General features: G+C 42.3%; 1 protein-coding gene across 4 annotated transcripts in view; it reads left to right on the top strand.

Moving 5' to 3' along the window:
• Positions 1-17254, top strand: part of GLS (glutaminase) — a 103612-nt gene that overhangs the window by 21126 nt on the left and 65232 nt on the right. For 2 of the 4 annotated variants that reach the window (XM_089519579.1, XM_089519578.1), the window contains exon 1: positions 12271-12639. The exons of 1 other annotated variant lie outside the window; for it this stretch is intronic. In XM_089519579.1, coding sequence (XP_089375705.1) covers positions 12320-12639 — 320 coding nt within the window. In that variant the 5' untranslated portion in view covers positions 12271-12319. Of the gene's footprint in view, positions 1-12270; positions 12640-17254 lie in introns of those variants that run through there. One more of the 4 variants, XM_089519575.1, reaches the window with a different exon arrangement.

Below are 17254 nucleotides of genomic sequence, written 5' to 3'. Positions count from 1 at the left end.
AGAGGACGTTGTAGACAATGAAATTAGAGAGTAAATGCAGAAAATACAGAGAATCATAATTACATTATTAACACTGAGTATTCATGAAACTCCTGCTGACAACACAAATATTCTAGCCAGTGGCATCACTAGGTTTGGAGTCACCTGGTGTGGTAATTCATGGTGTCCCCCACCCTTGACCTCCTTCCATACCACACCAGACAGAATCTTTATAGTAATAGCAATAGCAAGTACATTTCCATACTGCTTATCAGTGAACTAGCACTCCCTAAGCAGTTTACAATGTGTAAGTCAATTACCCCCAACAGGCTGGTTACTCATTTTACTGACCTACTAAAAGATGGAAGGCTGAGTAAACCTTGGATCCCTCCTCTAGGATCGAACTTACAACATTGTGGCTGCAGCACTGGCGCCACCAAGGCTCCTTGTAATCTGTAGTAATGTTTATTGTAGTAATGTTACTCATAAATTGTAATCCCCTTATATCACTGAATTTAATGGCAATAGGTGTGATATAAACTGCTAGCATAATTAAAAATTATACCTTTAAATTACAATATTATAAGTACACCTTAAATTTATTTACACATACATAAATTCATGTAGTTAATGTGAAAATTTGGTAAGATGTAATTTTTTTTAAAAATGTAAAAATAATACAGTCTGCCCTTCCCTTACACGGGGGATCCGTTCTGGACACGCACACCTCCGCGTAAAGGAAAAAACGCAGATGCTCAAGCCCCATTTGAATAAATGGGGCTTGTGTCCATGGCAGTGCAGCGGTGGCGCACAGGGCACATGTCACAGGAGCACGTGCCATTGTTTCCTTCTGGCATGCGCCTCCCTTACTTCCATCGCGGCTTCCAGCGTATGCTGGAAACTGTGTAAAATTCACCCATGTATAACGCAGGCGCACTGTATTTTTAAAAGTATATAAAATTAAAATAAAAACAAACCTTGAGGCCATTCTCTCACTGAGCCTCACCCCACTCACCCCACCTCTTACACTGTACTCCAATGTTTTGGATGCAGGCAATTGCCATAGCCCATTTCTGCCAAAAAGATGTTTGCGGTGTAATTGTGTCACCCTCCTTAGGGTTTCATCTGCTGTGGTTTATACCCCTGCACCTCCCTAGTGATTCCCCCTCTATAAGCCTCTATAAGCCTCAGGTAAGAGATTGGAACATCCTGATGAATTGTAACATAACAGTATGTTACTCTATCTCCATTTGCTCCAGTGGGACCATTATAAAGTCAGTGGAAGAGTGTCTAGAAGGACTGAGTGTTCTCCCAACTCTTTTTGAATATTGCCATTTTTGATGTCAGATTGATGGCCAGTTTTTCCACTTTTGCCTGATATAAATTGTTCCTAGATATTAATCTCACTGTGTGGATTTGTTTCCCCCCCATATACTTTGTGGGGTGTCTTAGGATGTTTAAGAAATGTCTGATCTGAAAATTCTTAAATTTTAAATTTCTGCCCAAAAAGTCTGAACAAATACAGTTGTTATCACCAAATGTGGCTGGAGACAATGGTCATGATCCTGTTGTCCAACATAACTGGCAGAGGCAGTGACACAACAACAGGGATAAAATAGCTGTGTGCGCTGGAGAGATGGAGGGAACAGCAGTGGAAGCCATTTCTGTCAGGTGACAATGCTGCCTTGCTGGTTGCTGAGAGCTTTCTCCAAGATCTCTTTGCCACCACTAAACACTGCTCCAAAAAGTGCCTCATGCCTTCTAAATAAACAATACACAAGGAAAATGAAAGTGCAAGGACAGATAATGGAAGAATAGCCAGTAAGTTAAAATGTATCTGTAAGTTATAAAGTGTGCATGAAAATGGATATGTGGGAGGAACTGAATCATACAAATATCTGAAAGCAATGCATTCCAAAGATAAGGTGCTGCCAACAACATGGACAGAGGCATGAGAAAACAGATGCATCATTCGTCTAACTCATGAGATTGGTACTGGAGGAATGCAGAATTCTAGAAGGAGTTTAAGAAATAAAAAAAAAATTAAAAGGAAGATAACAGGAAGAAGAGAGTAGAACTCTTTTATTTCATTTTATTTCATTCTTTCTGCTTTCAGTAGCAGAATGTTGGATCCAATTCCTAGATTTGTTTGTTCACTGGAGCAAATGCATGGAATCTATGCAATAAAAAAATATGCTGACCCTAGTTATCCCTCCTCCCCACACTAAAACTGTGTGTGTGTGTGTGTGTGTGTTCAAGTCATCTGTTGACTTATGGTGACCCCATGGATTTCATAGGGTTTTCTTAGGCAAGGAATTATTAGAGGTGGTTTTGCCAGTTCCTTCCTTTAAAGTATAGCCTATGTCACCTGGCATTCCTTGGTGGTCTCCAATCCAAGTACTAAGCATGGCTGACACTGCATAACTTCCAAGATCAGAGGGATCCAAGGAATCTGGCGCCATTAGGTTATTTAGCTGTAAATTGCCTAACATGTTTACATAGACTCAGGGAAGCCACAGCTCTAAATCTGCAACACCTGAGCAGAGATGTTGATGACAGGGTGACTCTCATTCATAGGGTCACAATAAGTTGTTATTGACATCACAGCAGTTAACAACAACAAAAAGAGATTTACAACATACTGTAGAATATAGCTTGTTTTTGTTGGATTAAGATCAAAAACACACTGCAGAAACAATCTAGTTTGAGTCCACTTAACTGCCCTGGCTCAGTTCACTAGGGAATCCTGAGAATTGTAGTTTATTGTGGCACCAGAGCTCTCTGACAGAGAAGGCTAAATTTCTCACAAAACTACAGTTCCCAGAATTCCCTAGCATTGAGCCAAGGCAGTTTAAACAATCTGAAACGGCATTATTTCTGCAGTGTGTTTTGGATCAGTCTTCCAGATTCCTTTTTCCACAATCAAAGCAATATACCCACACTGGCTCCTTAGAACAGCACATTTTGCCTTATATCACCTACAGTATGCATAAACATTTAGAAGGATTGTACAACATCACTTATACTAGATCATCCCCTTGATTTCCCTCAAAAACAAACATCCAAATAGAGAAGCTTGCCAATAAAATGTAAAGTCTATGCAGGGGTGTGTGTGTGTGTGTGTGTGTGTGTGTGTGTGTGTGTGTGTGTGTGAAATCGGCAATACCTATCAAACAGATAAGATCACTTGTCAAAACTTCTATAAATAAGCAATTTTCTTATTTTTTTTAACCTCCATATTAACATGGACCACCTTCCAACTGACTTCTCCAAACACTGTCAATTTGGAGATCAATCTATTCTGAGGAGAAACTGTAAGACCCTATCCCCAGTTGCTGGTTATAACAGCAGAACCAATTCCTTCAACTGATCCTTAATATAGAACCTTTACCTTACCAGCATTTGGTCCACTGCTGAAAACTTTTAGACATACTTGAAAAAGACTAACTGAAATCAATTTAAACCTCATTGATCTCCAAAAGTTGGTAGTATGACTTATGTCTGGAGCAAATCAAAAGTATTGAATCAGATGGATGCTGAATGTATTCCAACAAGGCAGTTCTTAGGCTTTGAATCAATTCACACATATATAGATACAGAAACTGAAACATATTCCAACAGATGTTCAGTCTGGCCACATCTGCATGGCAGGAAAAAAAATCCAGTTTGACACCACTTTAACTGCCATGGCTCAAATGCTGCGGAATCCTGATTTGTAGTTTGTTGTGGCACCAGAACTCTCTGACAAAGAAGGTTAAATGTCCCACAAAATGGCAAATTCCAGAATTCTACAGCACTGAGCCATGGCAATTAAAGTGGTGACAAATTTGATGATTTCTCCAGTGTGGATGCAGTCTCTGTTGTACTTTTAAATAGCACTGCATTTAATACACCCTATTCACAGATATGTCAGCACAGGATTACAGCCCAGGTGATATACCACTCTATGGAGATTCATCTGGTGACTCATTGCTAGATTTATGAACTGGCTCCATTAGAAAGTAATTCCTTGGGTGACATAAAAGCTTTGCCTATAGTCTTTGAACCCTGGTCTCCCAAGTCCTAGTCTAATGCTCAAACTACCACACCATGCTGGCTCTCTAGTCATTATTTTAAGATGTGAAACAGAAAATCCTCCAAGCAACTCATCCCTTGCACATCATTAGATAATATCACAAGCAAACTACAACTATTACTGCTGTTATTATCATCACCCAACATCTGACGCCAACAGTTTGCTTCCGTTTCTTGATGTCCAAAGTCAACAGCCTGAGGAAGCTGCCTTATGTTTTTATAATGGAAGAGCCAGCCCTTCCACTTGATGATAGTGGCTTTTATTATTGAGAGAGCAGGAAGGAAGAGAGATAATTTCTGGAGTCATCTGTCCCTTCCTGCAATGGGGAAAACCTACAGTGCAGGGAAGAGCATGGTTCAGGGCCCACACAAATGTAGATTCATTCTATCAGGTGGAAAGGTCTAGTCTTAGTACCTGGGAAAGTACTTTACACATGAAATACAAAATGTTTTTCTTCAATGAATTGTCTTATATAATATCTAATTCATTTCTTTTTATCATACTAAGAAGATTATCAGATGGGGGGGAATCAGGGAAGAAAAAGGCATACTCCCAGCAAAGTTGTGCGATCGCACTGAAGATTTTCAGACAACGTTGTTCTTATCCAGGATTTAACCCATGAAGAACCAGCCATGCTCCAGCAACAAACCATCTCCAGGACTTCCCTGTGAATGGTTTGTTGCTGGCTCCTTCCTGGATCTTCCTGGATTAAGACCTGGATAAGCGCAATGTGTCTGAAAAAATTCAGTGTGATTGCACAACTCTGGCAGGAGTATGCCTTTTACTCCCGGCTCCCCCCCCCCCCCGCAGGGATGTAGCCAGGGGGGGGGGTTCTTGGGGTACGGATGCCCCCCCACTTCCATTAGAAAAATGAATGGTGTGTGCTGCTGCACCGCCACACCCAAGCCCCATTATAATGGTGGCACTTTTGTCTGGAAAAAAAACCCTTCCTAAAATCCTGGCTACGTCCCTGTCTCGCAGTTTGATAATCTCTTAAAACTGCTTCCACACTGTAGAAAAAAGACAGCTTGACACTGCTTCAGTTGCCATGGCTCAGTGCTATGGAATTCTGGGATTTGTAGTTTTGTGAGACATTTAGCTTTCCCTGTCAGAATGGCCTGGGGCCACAACAAACAACAGATTCCGGGATCCCATGGCACTGAGCCGCGGCAGTTAAAGTGGTGTCATACTGGATTATTTCTGCAGTGCAGATGCAGCCTAGTTCTCCTTGTCCTTTCTTTCATATGTCATGTTTTTGTCTGGCTATCAGATTACTCTTCTACTGTATTTTAAAAAAAATATCTCACATAGGTTACCATTACCATAGCTAATGTTCATGCTTCTGTTCTTTTTCCTCAGTGGAATCTGCTGAATATGAACTATTCCAGTATGAGATGGAATTACTCTGACAAATAATTGTAATTGGCAGCAGAATAATATACGTACATATATGTGGAGTGCTAAAAATAACCTTCTGTGATGAAAGTATATGCCCAGTGGGTCTACTGGCTACATTGACATGGATAATCTGTGTTGATTTGGCAATGAGATTCAAGTTTACTGAGAGGAATGCATTTTGCTCCAAGAAATAAGGATGAATGTCACAGATCCTTAGCTTTCTTCTCAGAAAATCTTTTTCCTCTAGTATCTGCTGGGGTGTAGCAGCTGCCCAAACTGCTTAAAATAGCAAAGTAAACATTTGCATGTCATTTTCAAGATAATCCTTAATTTCTGATACTTATCTATTATCTGGTTTGCAGATCAGATGAGCAGATTTATCGTTTCTCTCAGACAGCTATTGGTGGATGTACCTGAACCAAAAAGATCTCTCCAGATCTATTTTCTACTAAGGGATTAACAAAACTCCCCTTGCAATACAGATGAAAATGAAAATCTAACAATGAATATATTAAGTGGAGTCATAGAATAGGAAGGACTTAATTTTTAACAAACTATAGGATACAGAATTGTGATATACATTTTTTTTTTAACAAAAGGTGCTTGTAAGTAGTTTCCACAGAAATTAGAAACTCAGTGTTTTGAAGAGATGTAGTCTAAAAGAGCCTGGTAAAATGTAGATTATTTACATTCTCTCCACAAAAGTAGGAACAAACTGTATCATCAGCCCTGCATATCCAAGGATTTTTACCCATGGATTCAACCATTCACGGCTTGAAAATAGAGTTGACCCTCCTTATCCAGAGATTTTTATACATGGATTCAAGCATTGATGGCTTGAAAATATTTTAAAAAGTATAAATTTCAAGTATCAAACCTTGATTTTCCCATTTTATATAAGGGACAACATTTTGCTATGCCATTGTATTTAATGGGACTTGAGCATACACGGATTTTGTTATTCATGGGGGTTCCTGGAACCAAACCCCAGCAGATAACAAGGGTCCACTCGATTACAAACAGATATGAATTCCCAAAAGCAAACCTTGACTTTTCTATTTTATATAAAGGACTCCATTTCAGTTTACTATTGTATTTTACGTGACTTGAGCATCCACAAATTTTGGTAGCCACAGGCCATGGATAGATACCAAGGGCCCCCTGTACTCTGTTTAAATTGTCCCCATACTAGCTAGAAAACTGAAATATGGTATAGACATAGTCCAGGACTCAGCGGCAGTATCCCAAGACATTTTACTGCCTGAAGCAAAAGATAAGATCCCCCTCCCCACCCTACCTGCATATACAGAACAATCCCACTTCAGTGATAGTCAAACCTCTGATGAAAAACTAAAACCTCCTATTAAAATTGTAACCCAGCACTCTGTATTCCTAATCTCATTTTGAAATTTATTTGTTAAAGGTCAGTAACAGAATGTCCTGGGAGGCTGTTTCTATTCTCCCACTGAAAATTACATTCTGATGTCAGAGTGTGGACATTGATTGTTTTGCATGGAGACTGGCCTGTCTGCCCTACAGAGAATGCAGGAGGGCAGCAGCATCCATCCCACTTGGGGCCACCCCCTCTGACCCTGTCAATTGGGAACTGCTGTGCTGATCTTGCAGTGTGGGTTTGAATCCCAAGACTTCCTTCTCCTTCCCCCCTAACATGTCGTCTCCTTCCCCAGGCATGCAAAATGTGTATGTGAGATGCCCTGGGGTTTCCAATTGGGGAGGGGAGTGTTTTCCACCCCTAATGGCTTGGGCCCTTGACTCAGGAGGAGTGTGCTTGTTTTCTGAAAATTGCTCAAGAAGACATGAGAGTAGTGCAGAAACATTTTGCAGGTTTGTGTCTGTGGGGGTACAGTGAGCATGGTTTGGGTTGTCATAAACTCATTGGCTTCCACAAGCACTGGTCATGTTTCCAGGGATCATGGTATGTGTACTCTGTTGTTTTTATGTGATTTCGAGTCCTGTGTTTTCCTCCTGTCATCCTGAACTTGATATAGTGACCATGCTACTGCTGCTGCTATTTGCCATCAAGTCTTGACCTATGGCAACCTTGTCAGTTAGAGACCTCCAAGAGCCCCAGTCATCAACTCAGTTGCTCAAGTTGTGCAAACTCAAGGCTGTGGCTTCCTCAATTGAATCGGTCCACCTGCAATGCAGTCTCCCTCCTTTCCTACAGCTTTCCACTTCTACTGATCTTTTCCAATAAGCCATCTCTTGACTATGGAGTTTATCACACGGGAGGAATTTCTCTTAATTTCAAATGAAAAGAAAGTGGGGCCAGAACGCATTCACATGAATTCACTAGTTCAGCGAATTTACGTGAATTTGAATTATGTTTGAACTGACTTCCCATTGCTGAAAACAGCTTGCCATTGCCCGAAATTGCGTGTGATCACCTCTCACACAATAACATGAAACCCCATGATTGCGTTCGGACTGACTTCCCATTGCCCAAAATTGCGTGTGGTAGTCTATCACACAATAACTTTAAACCCCATGATTCCGTTCGGATTGCCATTGGTTTATACTTCCAATTTCCCTTGTCTGATATCTTCCTCCTCCTCCTCCTCTCACTTTTTCCCTCACTTGGTACTCAGAATGGCTTAAGTTTAAAAAAATAATATAATTAAAAACATACAGAAGAGTACATTAACACATCCAGTGCATGACAGTCCCTGTTAAATCATTATGGCTTCTAATGAGGGTTCAGGTATGATTTGCTCAAGGGCTCATTCACTTGTCTTTTTAGTAGTCCGTGATATCCTTAGAACACTCCCTGCTATGCCTGGCATTAAGTGTAAATATAGGCCCAGGAAATTAGGCATGGAAGAGGTTTACCAGTACTTATAATTGTGTAATGACAGTCTGCATGGTGTAGAAATGGTCTGAGTGTTGGATTAGAACTCTGAGAGACCAGAGTCTAAACTGCACTACAGAATAGTTTGACACTACTTTAACTGCCCTGGCTCGATGCTATGGCATTCTGGGAACTGTAGTTTTATGAGACATTTAGCCTTCTCTGTCAGAGAGTTCTGATATCACAACAAACTTCAAATCCCAAAATTCCATAACATTGAGCCATGGCAGTTAAAGAATTGTCAAACTGTATTATTTCTGCAGTGCAGATGAAGCCAGATCCCCACTCAGTCATGGAAACCCACTGGGTGATCTTGGGAAAGTCTTACTCTCTCAGCCTAAGAGGAAGGCAATGGAAACTGTCATTGGAACAAAACTTACCAAGAATACCCTAGGCTATCATAAGCTGGAGTTGATTTGAGAGCACATAACAACAACAGATGGTTGCATAGTGCCTAGCTGTCCTCAAAAGTAAAGACACTTGACCCACAAAAATAAGAAAGTTCAATAAGGACATGCATGATAACTTTAAGGTAAACATTGATGAACCTGATACAGTGCTGTAATTTGCATCAAAATAGTATTCAGAGTAGGGGTAAAAAGTAAATGTAAATTATATTCAGTGTACTAGGACATATGCTTAGTCTTCCATGACTGAAAGTGGTTCTTCTTGAGTAAGGTGAGTTAATACAAGGTATGTGCAGCATAACAGATTTCTTCCTCTTTCAGCTCTGCAGTGCATGCAAGAGAACAGCCTTTATTCCAGTAGATTAATATTTTAGTTGTGTAATATTCAATACTCAGAGTACCATATGGATAGTACAGTATATGGAGAATGATCCCACAATTAAAATTTCTCCTGATCATAACCTTTTTTCAGCTTGGAAATCTGCTTACAGTAAATGTTTCTCCTGTTGAATTTCTTTTTGTCATGTGGCTGTTAAAAGAATAGGAACCCTGCCAGAGGGGGAAAATCCTGTCCAAAACTGTCCATCTAGAATAAAGTTATTAGTGTGTGTGTGTGTGTGTGTGTGTGTGTGTGTGTGTGGTGTCTTCAAATCATTTCTGACTTATGGCAACTCTAAGGTAAGCCTGTCATGGCGTTTTCTTGGCAAGATTTGTTCAGAGGAATTTTGCCATTGTCTTCCTCTGAGGCTGAGAGCATGTGACTTGCCTAAAGTCACCCAGTAGGTTTCATGGCCAAGTGGGAATTGAACTTTGGTCTCCAGAGTCATAGTCCAACACTCAAACTACTATACCACACTGGCTCTCTAGTTTCATATATTCTCATGCATTTGTGTGTGCACCCAGGTTTCTGCACAAGCAGGTCTGATAAATTATTTTATAACAGATAGCAAGTGTACAGGATGTTTGGTAAGACTTTAACTTTGCAGGCATTTAAAAAAAAAAGCATTTCACTGTTGTGCAGCATCTTTTATCAGAACATTTTAATACTGGAATAATAAACGATGCTGCCTCTATGGAAATCACTTAACCAGTTTCAGAACTTTTCAATGAACTCTGATGAATGTGGCTTATTTGCTGGCTCCATATGGGACTGTAATGTAGTTTTGCATATTGGAGAGGAGTGGAACATTTTGGCTTTCCAGATGTTTTTGGAGTTGAACTCCTAGAAGTCCCAATCAGCATGGCCAAGGGGAGCAAAATGTTGTTGTTTAAAAAATCTGGAGGGCCACAGATTTCCCACTTCAGCTCTGTAATGGTGGGTTTAAAAAACACACACTCCTGAAACTTATAGAAAAGTTAGCAGTGAATTGGAGAAACATTATCAAGAGGAACGTTTCTGCTTACAGTTTGGAAGACTTACACACTATAAATCCTGTAGCTCATTGAGATTATAATTTAGTATATCTCTTTAAAGAATATGGACTTTAGATGTGTAAAAATTGGGATTCTCAATAAAGGAACAGGGCATTATTTTATTAGCTTCTTGGTAGTCTTGATATCAAAGAAATTTTGCCCAGAAGGTGGCAGCACATTTGGTATTTCCAGAAAGTAAATCATAATAACCATAGTAACTATGGTGGGATATTGCAGCTGTTCCTTCCAATTCTCACACATTTTAAATAAATCAGGAATAGAAAGTGCTGCATATGTAATACGTGTTCAAATTAACACCTCCAAAGAAAAACCCTCCCGAAAAGCCTTAACTGTTTTTTTTTTTTAATACCAAGTGTTCTTGGGATAAGCAGACATTTTATTGCTGCCACATAGTTATTTTCGTTTTTGGTTCGACTTCTTTTTTTCCTGAGAGGAAAGAAACATCTCAGTTTGGAAGGAATACAAGCTTAATGTCACATCCTGCACACATATATAATTGCAATGGAAGGGAAAATGGTTCTTCAGCAACTTCATCCATCCACCACCTGGGTTTTATTCAAACTTCCAGAAAGAGAGAGAACAGTTACATTCACACTGCAGAAATAATCCAGTTTGAGACTGCTTTAACTGCCCTGGCTCAGTGAAAGGGAATTCTGGGAATTGTAGTTTATTATGGCACTGACAGAGAAGGCTCAACATCTCACAAAATTACAGTTCTCAAGAGTCCCTAGCACTGAGCCAGGCCAGTTAAAGCGGTCTCAAACTGGGTTATTTCTGCAGTGTGTTTTGGGCCAAAGTCAGTGGCTGTGGGAAGGAAGAGAGGGATGCTTCTGGAAGGATCATGCCGAGCCTTCACATGAGCCTTTGGAGTGAGACCAGTGGTGCCCATCAGCCCATGCATATTCCCAACTAATGCTACAGCCCCCAGATCCTATAGCTGCATGCCCTCCTGTGTGCGCTCCCAGCCTGCACCATTTTCCTGGCCATCTGCCCCACATTGGCCTGGTTCCCCCTAGCCTCCCATCTGGGCCTCTGGGCAAACTCTTGGCCCTCCTTCTGCCTTTCTTGTTTTCTTTTCAGGCAGAGATGCTCCAGCCAACTTCAGAGCTCAGTCTTGAGGAGACACCAGTTGCAAGCAACTACTGAATGAAAGCACCCTTTTGCAAAGTGTGTTTCCTTGGCACAGACTTTTATAGCCGCTGTGAAAGGCCTAGACAAATGTCTTCAAGTGCTAAGACATCCCACTGAACACTAAAGCCCATGCCACTATATTTCTCTCCGCTCTGTATGTATGTGAGAGCTGAGAGGAAATGGAAAGCTGATAGGAAGAAAATCTTCTGTGGAGGTTAGTTTATAGGTGGAATTGGATAGAAAGCCAGTGTCGTGCAGTGGCTTGAGTGTTGGATTAGGGACACACTGCAGAAATAATCCAGTTTGAGACCACTTTAAATGCCCAGCCTCAATGCTACAGAATTCTGGGAACTGTAGTTTTGTGAGACATTCTAGCCTTCTCTGTCACAGAGCTGTGGGCCACAATAAACTACAGTTCCCAGGATTCCCAAGAGGAATGCTGAAACGTCCTCCATTTTGAGCACGACTGGGGAGCGTGATGAACTTAATAGCCAAAACACACTGCAGAAATAACCCACTGAGAGACCTCTTTTAACCGCCTTGGCTCAGTGCTATAGGGAATGCTGGGAAGTGTAGTTTTTGTGAGGCATTAAAGCCTTCTCTGTCAGAGAGAGAGTGTGAATGGCTACAACAAACTACAATTCCCAGGGTTCCCTAGAGCACTGAGCCAAGGCAGTTATAAAGCAGTCTCAAAGTGGGTTATCCCTGCAGTGGTGTTTGGAGCCATAACAACCACAGACTCCGCGCCTTCACAATTTTGGCCCCTTTCCCTTCCCTTCCTTTCCTCCCTTTGAGACCCAGCAGCTGAAGCCAAGTGCGCCACATATCTTCTTTCCTCCCCTCCCAAAAGGCGGGTTCGCGAAGGAGATTGACGTGCGAGGCGACCAATCGCTTGACGACGACGTCCCCTCTCCGCCCAATGGGGTCCGCTCTGAGGCGGGGCCCGGCGCGTGCTGGGAGCCCCGCGCGGTGTCTCTGCCTCCTGCGAGTCATTCGCCTTCTGACTCCCTTCAGGAGAGGACCACCATGATGCGGCTGAGGGCACCGGCGGTGCTCAGGGACCTGGCGCGGCTCGGCAAGGCGGCGGCGGCCGGCGCCTCCGGGGAGGGATGCTGCCGCCTCCATCACCACCGCCCCGCTTGGCTCCTCCACCCCGCCCTCTCGCCCTCCCCGAGGCTCTCCCCCCGCGCCTTCTGCACCCGCTCCGAGGGGGTCCTGGAGGAGCCAGGGAAAGGGCCCCCGCAGGCCACGGCCACGGCGACGACTCCGGCCGCAGCCCCACCCGAGGCGCCCCCGGCTCCAGGCAGCAGCCACGGCAAGGAGGGCCACGGCAAGGAAGGGGAGAAGTGAGTCAGGGGCTGGGACTCGGGAGGGAAGGGAGAAGTGGAGGACCTCCCTAGGAAAATGGAGGACCCACATGCAGAGGGAGCATTAAGGCATGGTTCTGGGGCCGTGCTCCAAATGGAGGACCTCCTAAGCAAAAATGGAGGACGCACAGGGGGATAATAGACGCGTGGTTCTGGGGCCATGCTCCAAATGGGAGACATCACCAAATAAGAGCTCAAAACCACTCCAAATGGAGGGCATTTCAGAAGAAGGGAGGACATGACCACATATAAAAGCTAAAACACACACCCACGACTTAATATAAACTCATGCTTCTGGGTCATGCTCCAAGTGGAGGACCTTCTAAGAAAAATGGAGGACATGGCCAAATATAAAAGCCCAAAACGCATAAATGTTAAATCCATGCTTACTGGGTTCATGCTCCAAATGGAGGTCCTTTCAAGAAAGATGGAGGACACGACCAAACATAAAAAGCTAAAAATGCATATGTAAACCTTTAGTTCATGCTCCTCAGTCGTCCTCCAAATGGAGGACCTTCCAGGAAAAATGGAAGACATGACCAAATATAAAAGCTAAAAGCACATATGTAAAATTTAAATGTATGCTTCTCCGTCATGCTTCAAATGGAGGACCTTCAGGAAAACACAGAGGGCGTGACCCCATATAAAAGCTAGAAATGCTCACAGAAATGTGAATTCATGCTTCTGGGTCGTGCTCAAACTGGAGGGCATTCCAGTAAAAGGGGAAGATAAGGCCAAATATAAATGCTCAGAGCACTCATAGGAATGTAAATTCATGCTGTTCAAAATGGAGGGTTTTTGGAGATTCCTCCTGGACAGAAGGTGGAAATGTAGGACTTGCCCAGGAAAAGAAGAACGCCTGGTTGCCCTGTCCAGAGGGGCATTGGTTGCTCGCTTTCCCCGCTTGTCTTCTGCCTTCCTTCCTTCCTTCCTTCCTTCCTTCGCCCTGCGCATGTGACAGGAGGAGGAGGCCAGCACCTCGTGTGTCTCTCAGGACCCGGGTGACCAGATGTCCTCGTCTCCAAGGAGGACCAGGCACAAAGGAGGACCTTCCAGGGAGGATGTGGTCCAATAAAAGCTCAAAACACTCATAGGAAGAAGGTAAATGCCTGCTTCTTAAAGTCATCCTCAAAATGGAGGACCCTTTGGAATTCCTGCTGGACAGAGGATGGAAATGGAGGATAAGTCCTGGAAAAGGACAGGACAGCCACTTGCTTTTTATTTGCCTTACAGGCAAGCAGGCTTTTGGGTGACTTTGACCTTCGCCACTCCTCCTCCTCCTCCTAGGTCAGCCACATGGCCTTTTTCTGGGGGGAGAAGAGAGACATGACAGTGGCTTCTTCTTATTCTTTTGCTTTGTATTTTAGTATTTTATAGTACTGAAATAGTTATAGATGTTTCATTCTATTTGTAAATCGCCAAGAACATGGATGGTGCTACATAAATAAATGACAGTAATAATAATGACATCCTCTTCCATGTTCTGTTGGAAAACCATTCGCTGAGGCAAAATAGATGCACTCTCAGAAGTGTTTTATTAGCAGGCTGGGTCCCTCCAGGGCGACCATGCGTCCTCCTTTTCCAGGACATATCCTGTTACTATTATATTTATTTATATACCACTTAGCCCCCAGAATTGGGAGTCAAAGCAGCTTACAGTTTAAAAGCACAGTACAATTGAAAACATACAAAAATTTAATTCATATTCTACATTTTGAAATGTCCTCCATTTTGATCATGATGAAGAAGCATAAGTTTATATGAGTGTTTTTTAGCTTTTATTTGGTCATGCCCTACATTTTCCTTGAAGGTCCTTCTTTTTGTTGTGCCCTGCCCTCTTTTGTAGTTAGGACATCTGGTCAGCCTGCACCTTCACAGAGAACTGAGGCAGATCCATAAACCAACCTTCATGCGTTTGGTTGCATCTACACTGTAGAAATAATGCAATTTAACCCCACTTTAAGCACTATCATGCTGGGACAGAGTCATGGCAGTTAAAGTGGGGTCAAACTGCATTGCTTCTAATGCACCCAGGGACAGAAAGAGTGAGCAGGAAGGAGAATCAGAGGGGTTACTACAATGTGGTCTTTTCCGTTTTGTTTTGGCCTGCCTGGGATCTTACTCCTTTTGATGTCAAAGACATAGCTGTGCTAGTTTGGGAAATCAATATGCAGTGGGAACTTGCTGCACCTTTGAGACTAACTGAAAGAAAGATGGGAACATGAGCCTTCATAGACTTGAGCCTACTTCTTCAGATGCATGGGGTGGATTGGAAAGCCTAGGGACAGACCTATATAAACTTGTTGCTTGTGAGAATGTCCATAGGAAATGCAGAGTGTGATATTCGCACACACAGACTACTATATAGGTCTGCCCCTGGGATTTCCACTCCACCCCATGTATCTGGAGAAGTAGGCCCAAGTCTCTGAAGGCTCATACTCCCAAGCTCTTCCTTTCAGTTAGTCCCAAATGTGCTGCAAGTTCTCTGTGTAATTTTTCTGCCTCAAAATTGGGGGTAACTCCCTCTCACCAGTTGTGGCTAGATCCAGGGTGTCAGGTGGGAGCGCATGGACTAGGTACCGGCTTCAGAAATCATCAAGTGACAACTGGAAGAGGCCCCTGAGCACATGCTGGGTGCTTTTTGTCCTGACCAAGTAATTCAAAGCAGAGCTTAGATCTCTTAAGCAGTGGACATCCAGGTCATAAGAGTGAAGTTGCTTCCCTTTTATGCTTCAGTCCCTGTACCTTTCACTTTGAAAATTAAACACAGCTGGTATTCATGGGAGCAGTGCCAGCAAATGCGTATTCGTGGCTCATATTCAGATGCAGCCTTTCTTTCATGAATAGCAACAGTGGGTAGTGCTTCTTAGCTATAGTGAGAAGATAGCTTACAGTACAGTCCTCCATTTATTTATTTCAATTTGTTTCATTTGTATACTGCCTAAGAGTACCAAAAAAACTTCAACAATATTTTTTTTTAAAAAAACACTACGTTAAAAAGTATAAAATCATTTAAAAGACATGTAAAAATTAGAAAAAACATATCCCAGTGAGCAGCTTACCTATTTACAGATTAAAAACCTGCTTAAACTAAAAGGGACTTTGCCTGCCAGTGAAAGGAAGCAGGGAGAAGGCCAGCCTAAGCTCCCATGGATGGGATTTCCAGCAGGTGGGAGCAGCCACTGAGAAGTGTCTCCTGTGTCCTCCAGATATTTATGCAAAGGTCCTGCTGTGTTCTTTGTGACTTACTTCATAGCAAGTACATTCATGATTATGGACTAGTTATAGAAGAGTGATTTACCATTCTTTTTGCAATGTATGGAATAAGGCACCAGTTCCCAACCTGTGCTCCAAGGAGCCCTTAGGGCTCTGCATGCCCTTCCCAGGTGCTCCGCAAATGCTCGAGGAAAATGAAAGAAAAAGAAACAAAAAGTAACACTGCTCCTAAACACCATTAACTTGTAAGATATAGGGTAGGCATCGTAGGGGCTCCACCTAGAAATTGATTCTCAAAAGGGCTCTGTGAGTCAGAAAGATTGGAAATACTGTAAAGGACTGGCTGTTCTTTTAGGGCTTTCAGATTAATCAGTATCCACAGAAGGTTGTTGGCGGGGTTTTTTGTATGTAGTATATTCTCTCATTTTGGTCAGTATCTTATTGTCAGCCCTTGGAAGCTTATCAATAAGCAAACTGAGGGAAATTTGCCTCTCATTCTCCTTGAATTAGTTTCCCTGTTTTCTGCTCTCAACATCAGACAGAAAGCATGGCATATATATGAGTTTGAGTGACTGTCTTTAACAACATAACGTTACATCTTAATGCTGCATGTAGCTTGCAGAGAGTCTTCTTGTTGGATTAGCCATTATTTAGCTCTTGGTCTGTGCCAGAAAAAGAGACATAGATAGTGAAATGGATTATCAGAATTACCACAAGGATTTTTTTAAATGGCAGTGGAAAGCACCATCACTATCATTGTTTCAATGAGGCTAACGTCACTGAATGGAGAAATACACATTCAAGTTATTAACCTTTTCACATATCATGTAGTGGTAATGTTTTTCCTTTTACTTAGATGATGTAGGGTAAAAATCAACCAAAACCAAATAAAATAGTAAAACTAATAGTAATTAATATTGCTGTACTGATTGATTTTTTTCTGAAGGTTGTTAGTTGGGGGGTGGGGGCAGTCTTTCTTGGTCTAAAAACACATTTGGATTTCCCCCCTTGGTATCAACACAGTTTGGCTAAGATTATAAATATGTGGACTGTGTGTATATGCTTTCTTTCCTTTTTCTCTAATCATTTTCTATAGGGGTAGGAGCATTGGAGAAATCACTCAGTTTATTTGATCTGTAAAGAAAAGGCTGAGATCCTACATTACACAGGGGAGTAATTTTTCATCTGCACAGTTCTGTTTCTGCCCCCGTATATGTCTTTTTCTGGATAGCATGCAGCTATTATGGATTTTGGTATGACCCGTGGAAAGGTCGAGGGTAAAACTTAGGGGCATGTAACAAAGGATCTAAAGGATGAAGCAAAGGAAAACAATGCCAAAGAACTTCAAAAATTCCAGCAAGCATAACTGTTTGTGCTC

Source organism: Sceloporus occidentalis, unplaced genomic scaffold (genome assembly GCF_023333645.1).
Source record: "Sceloporus occidentalis isolate IW3139 unplaced genomic scaffold, rSceOcc1.0.p SCAF_4, whole genome shotgun sequence".
In the NCBI taxonomy this organism is placed as follows: Eukaryota; Metazoa; Chordata; class Lepidosauria; order Squamata; family Phrynosomatidae; genus Sceloporus; species Sceloporus occidentalis.
The sequence above is the reverse complement of the archived record's forward strand: the minus strand, read 5'-3'. Positions and strand labels throughout refer to the sequence as shown.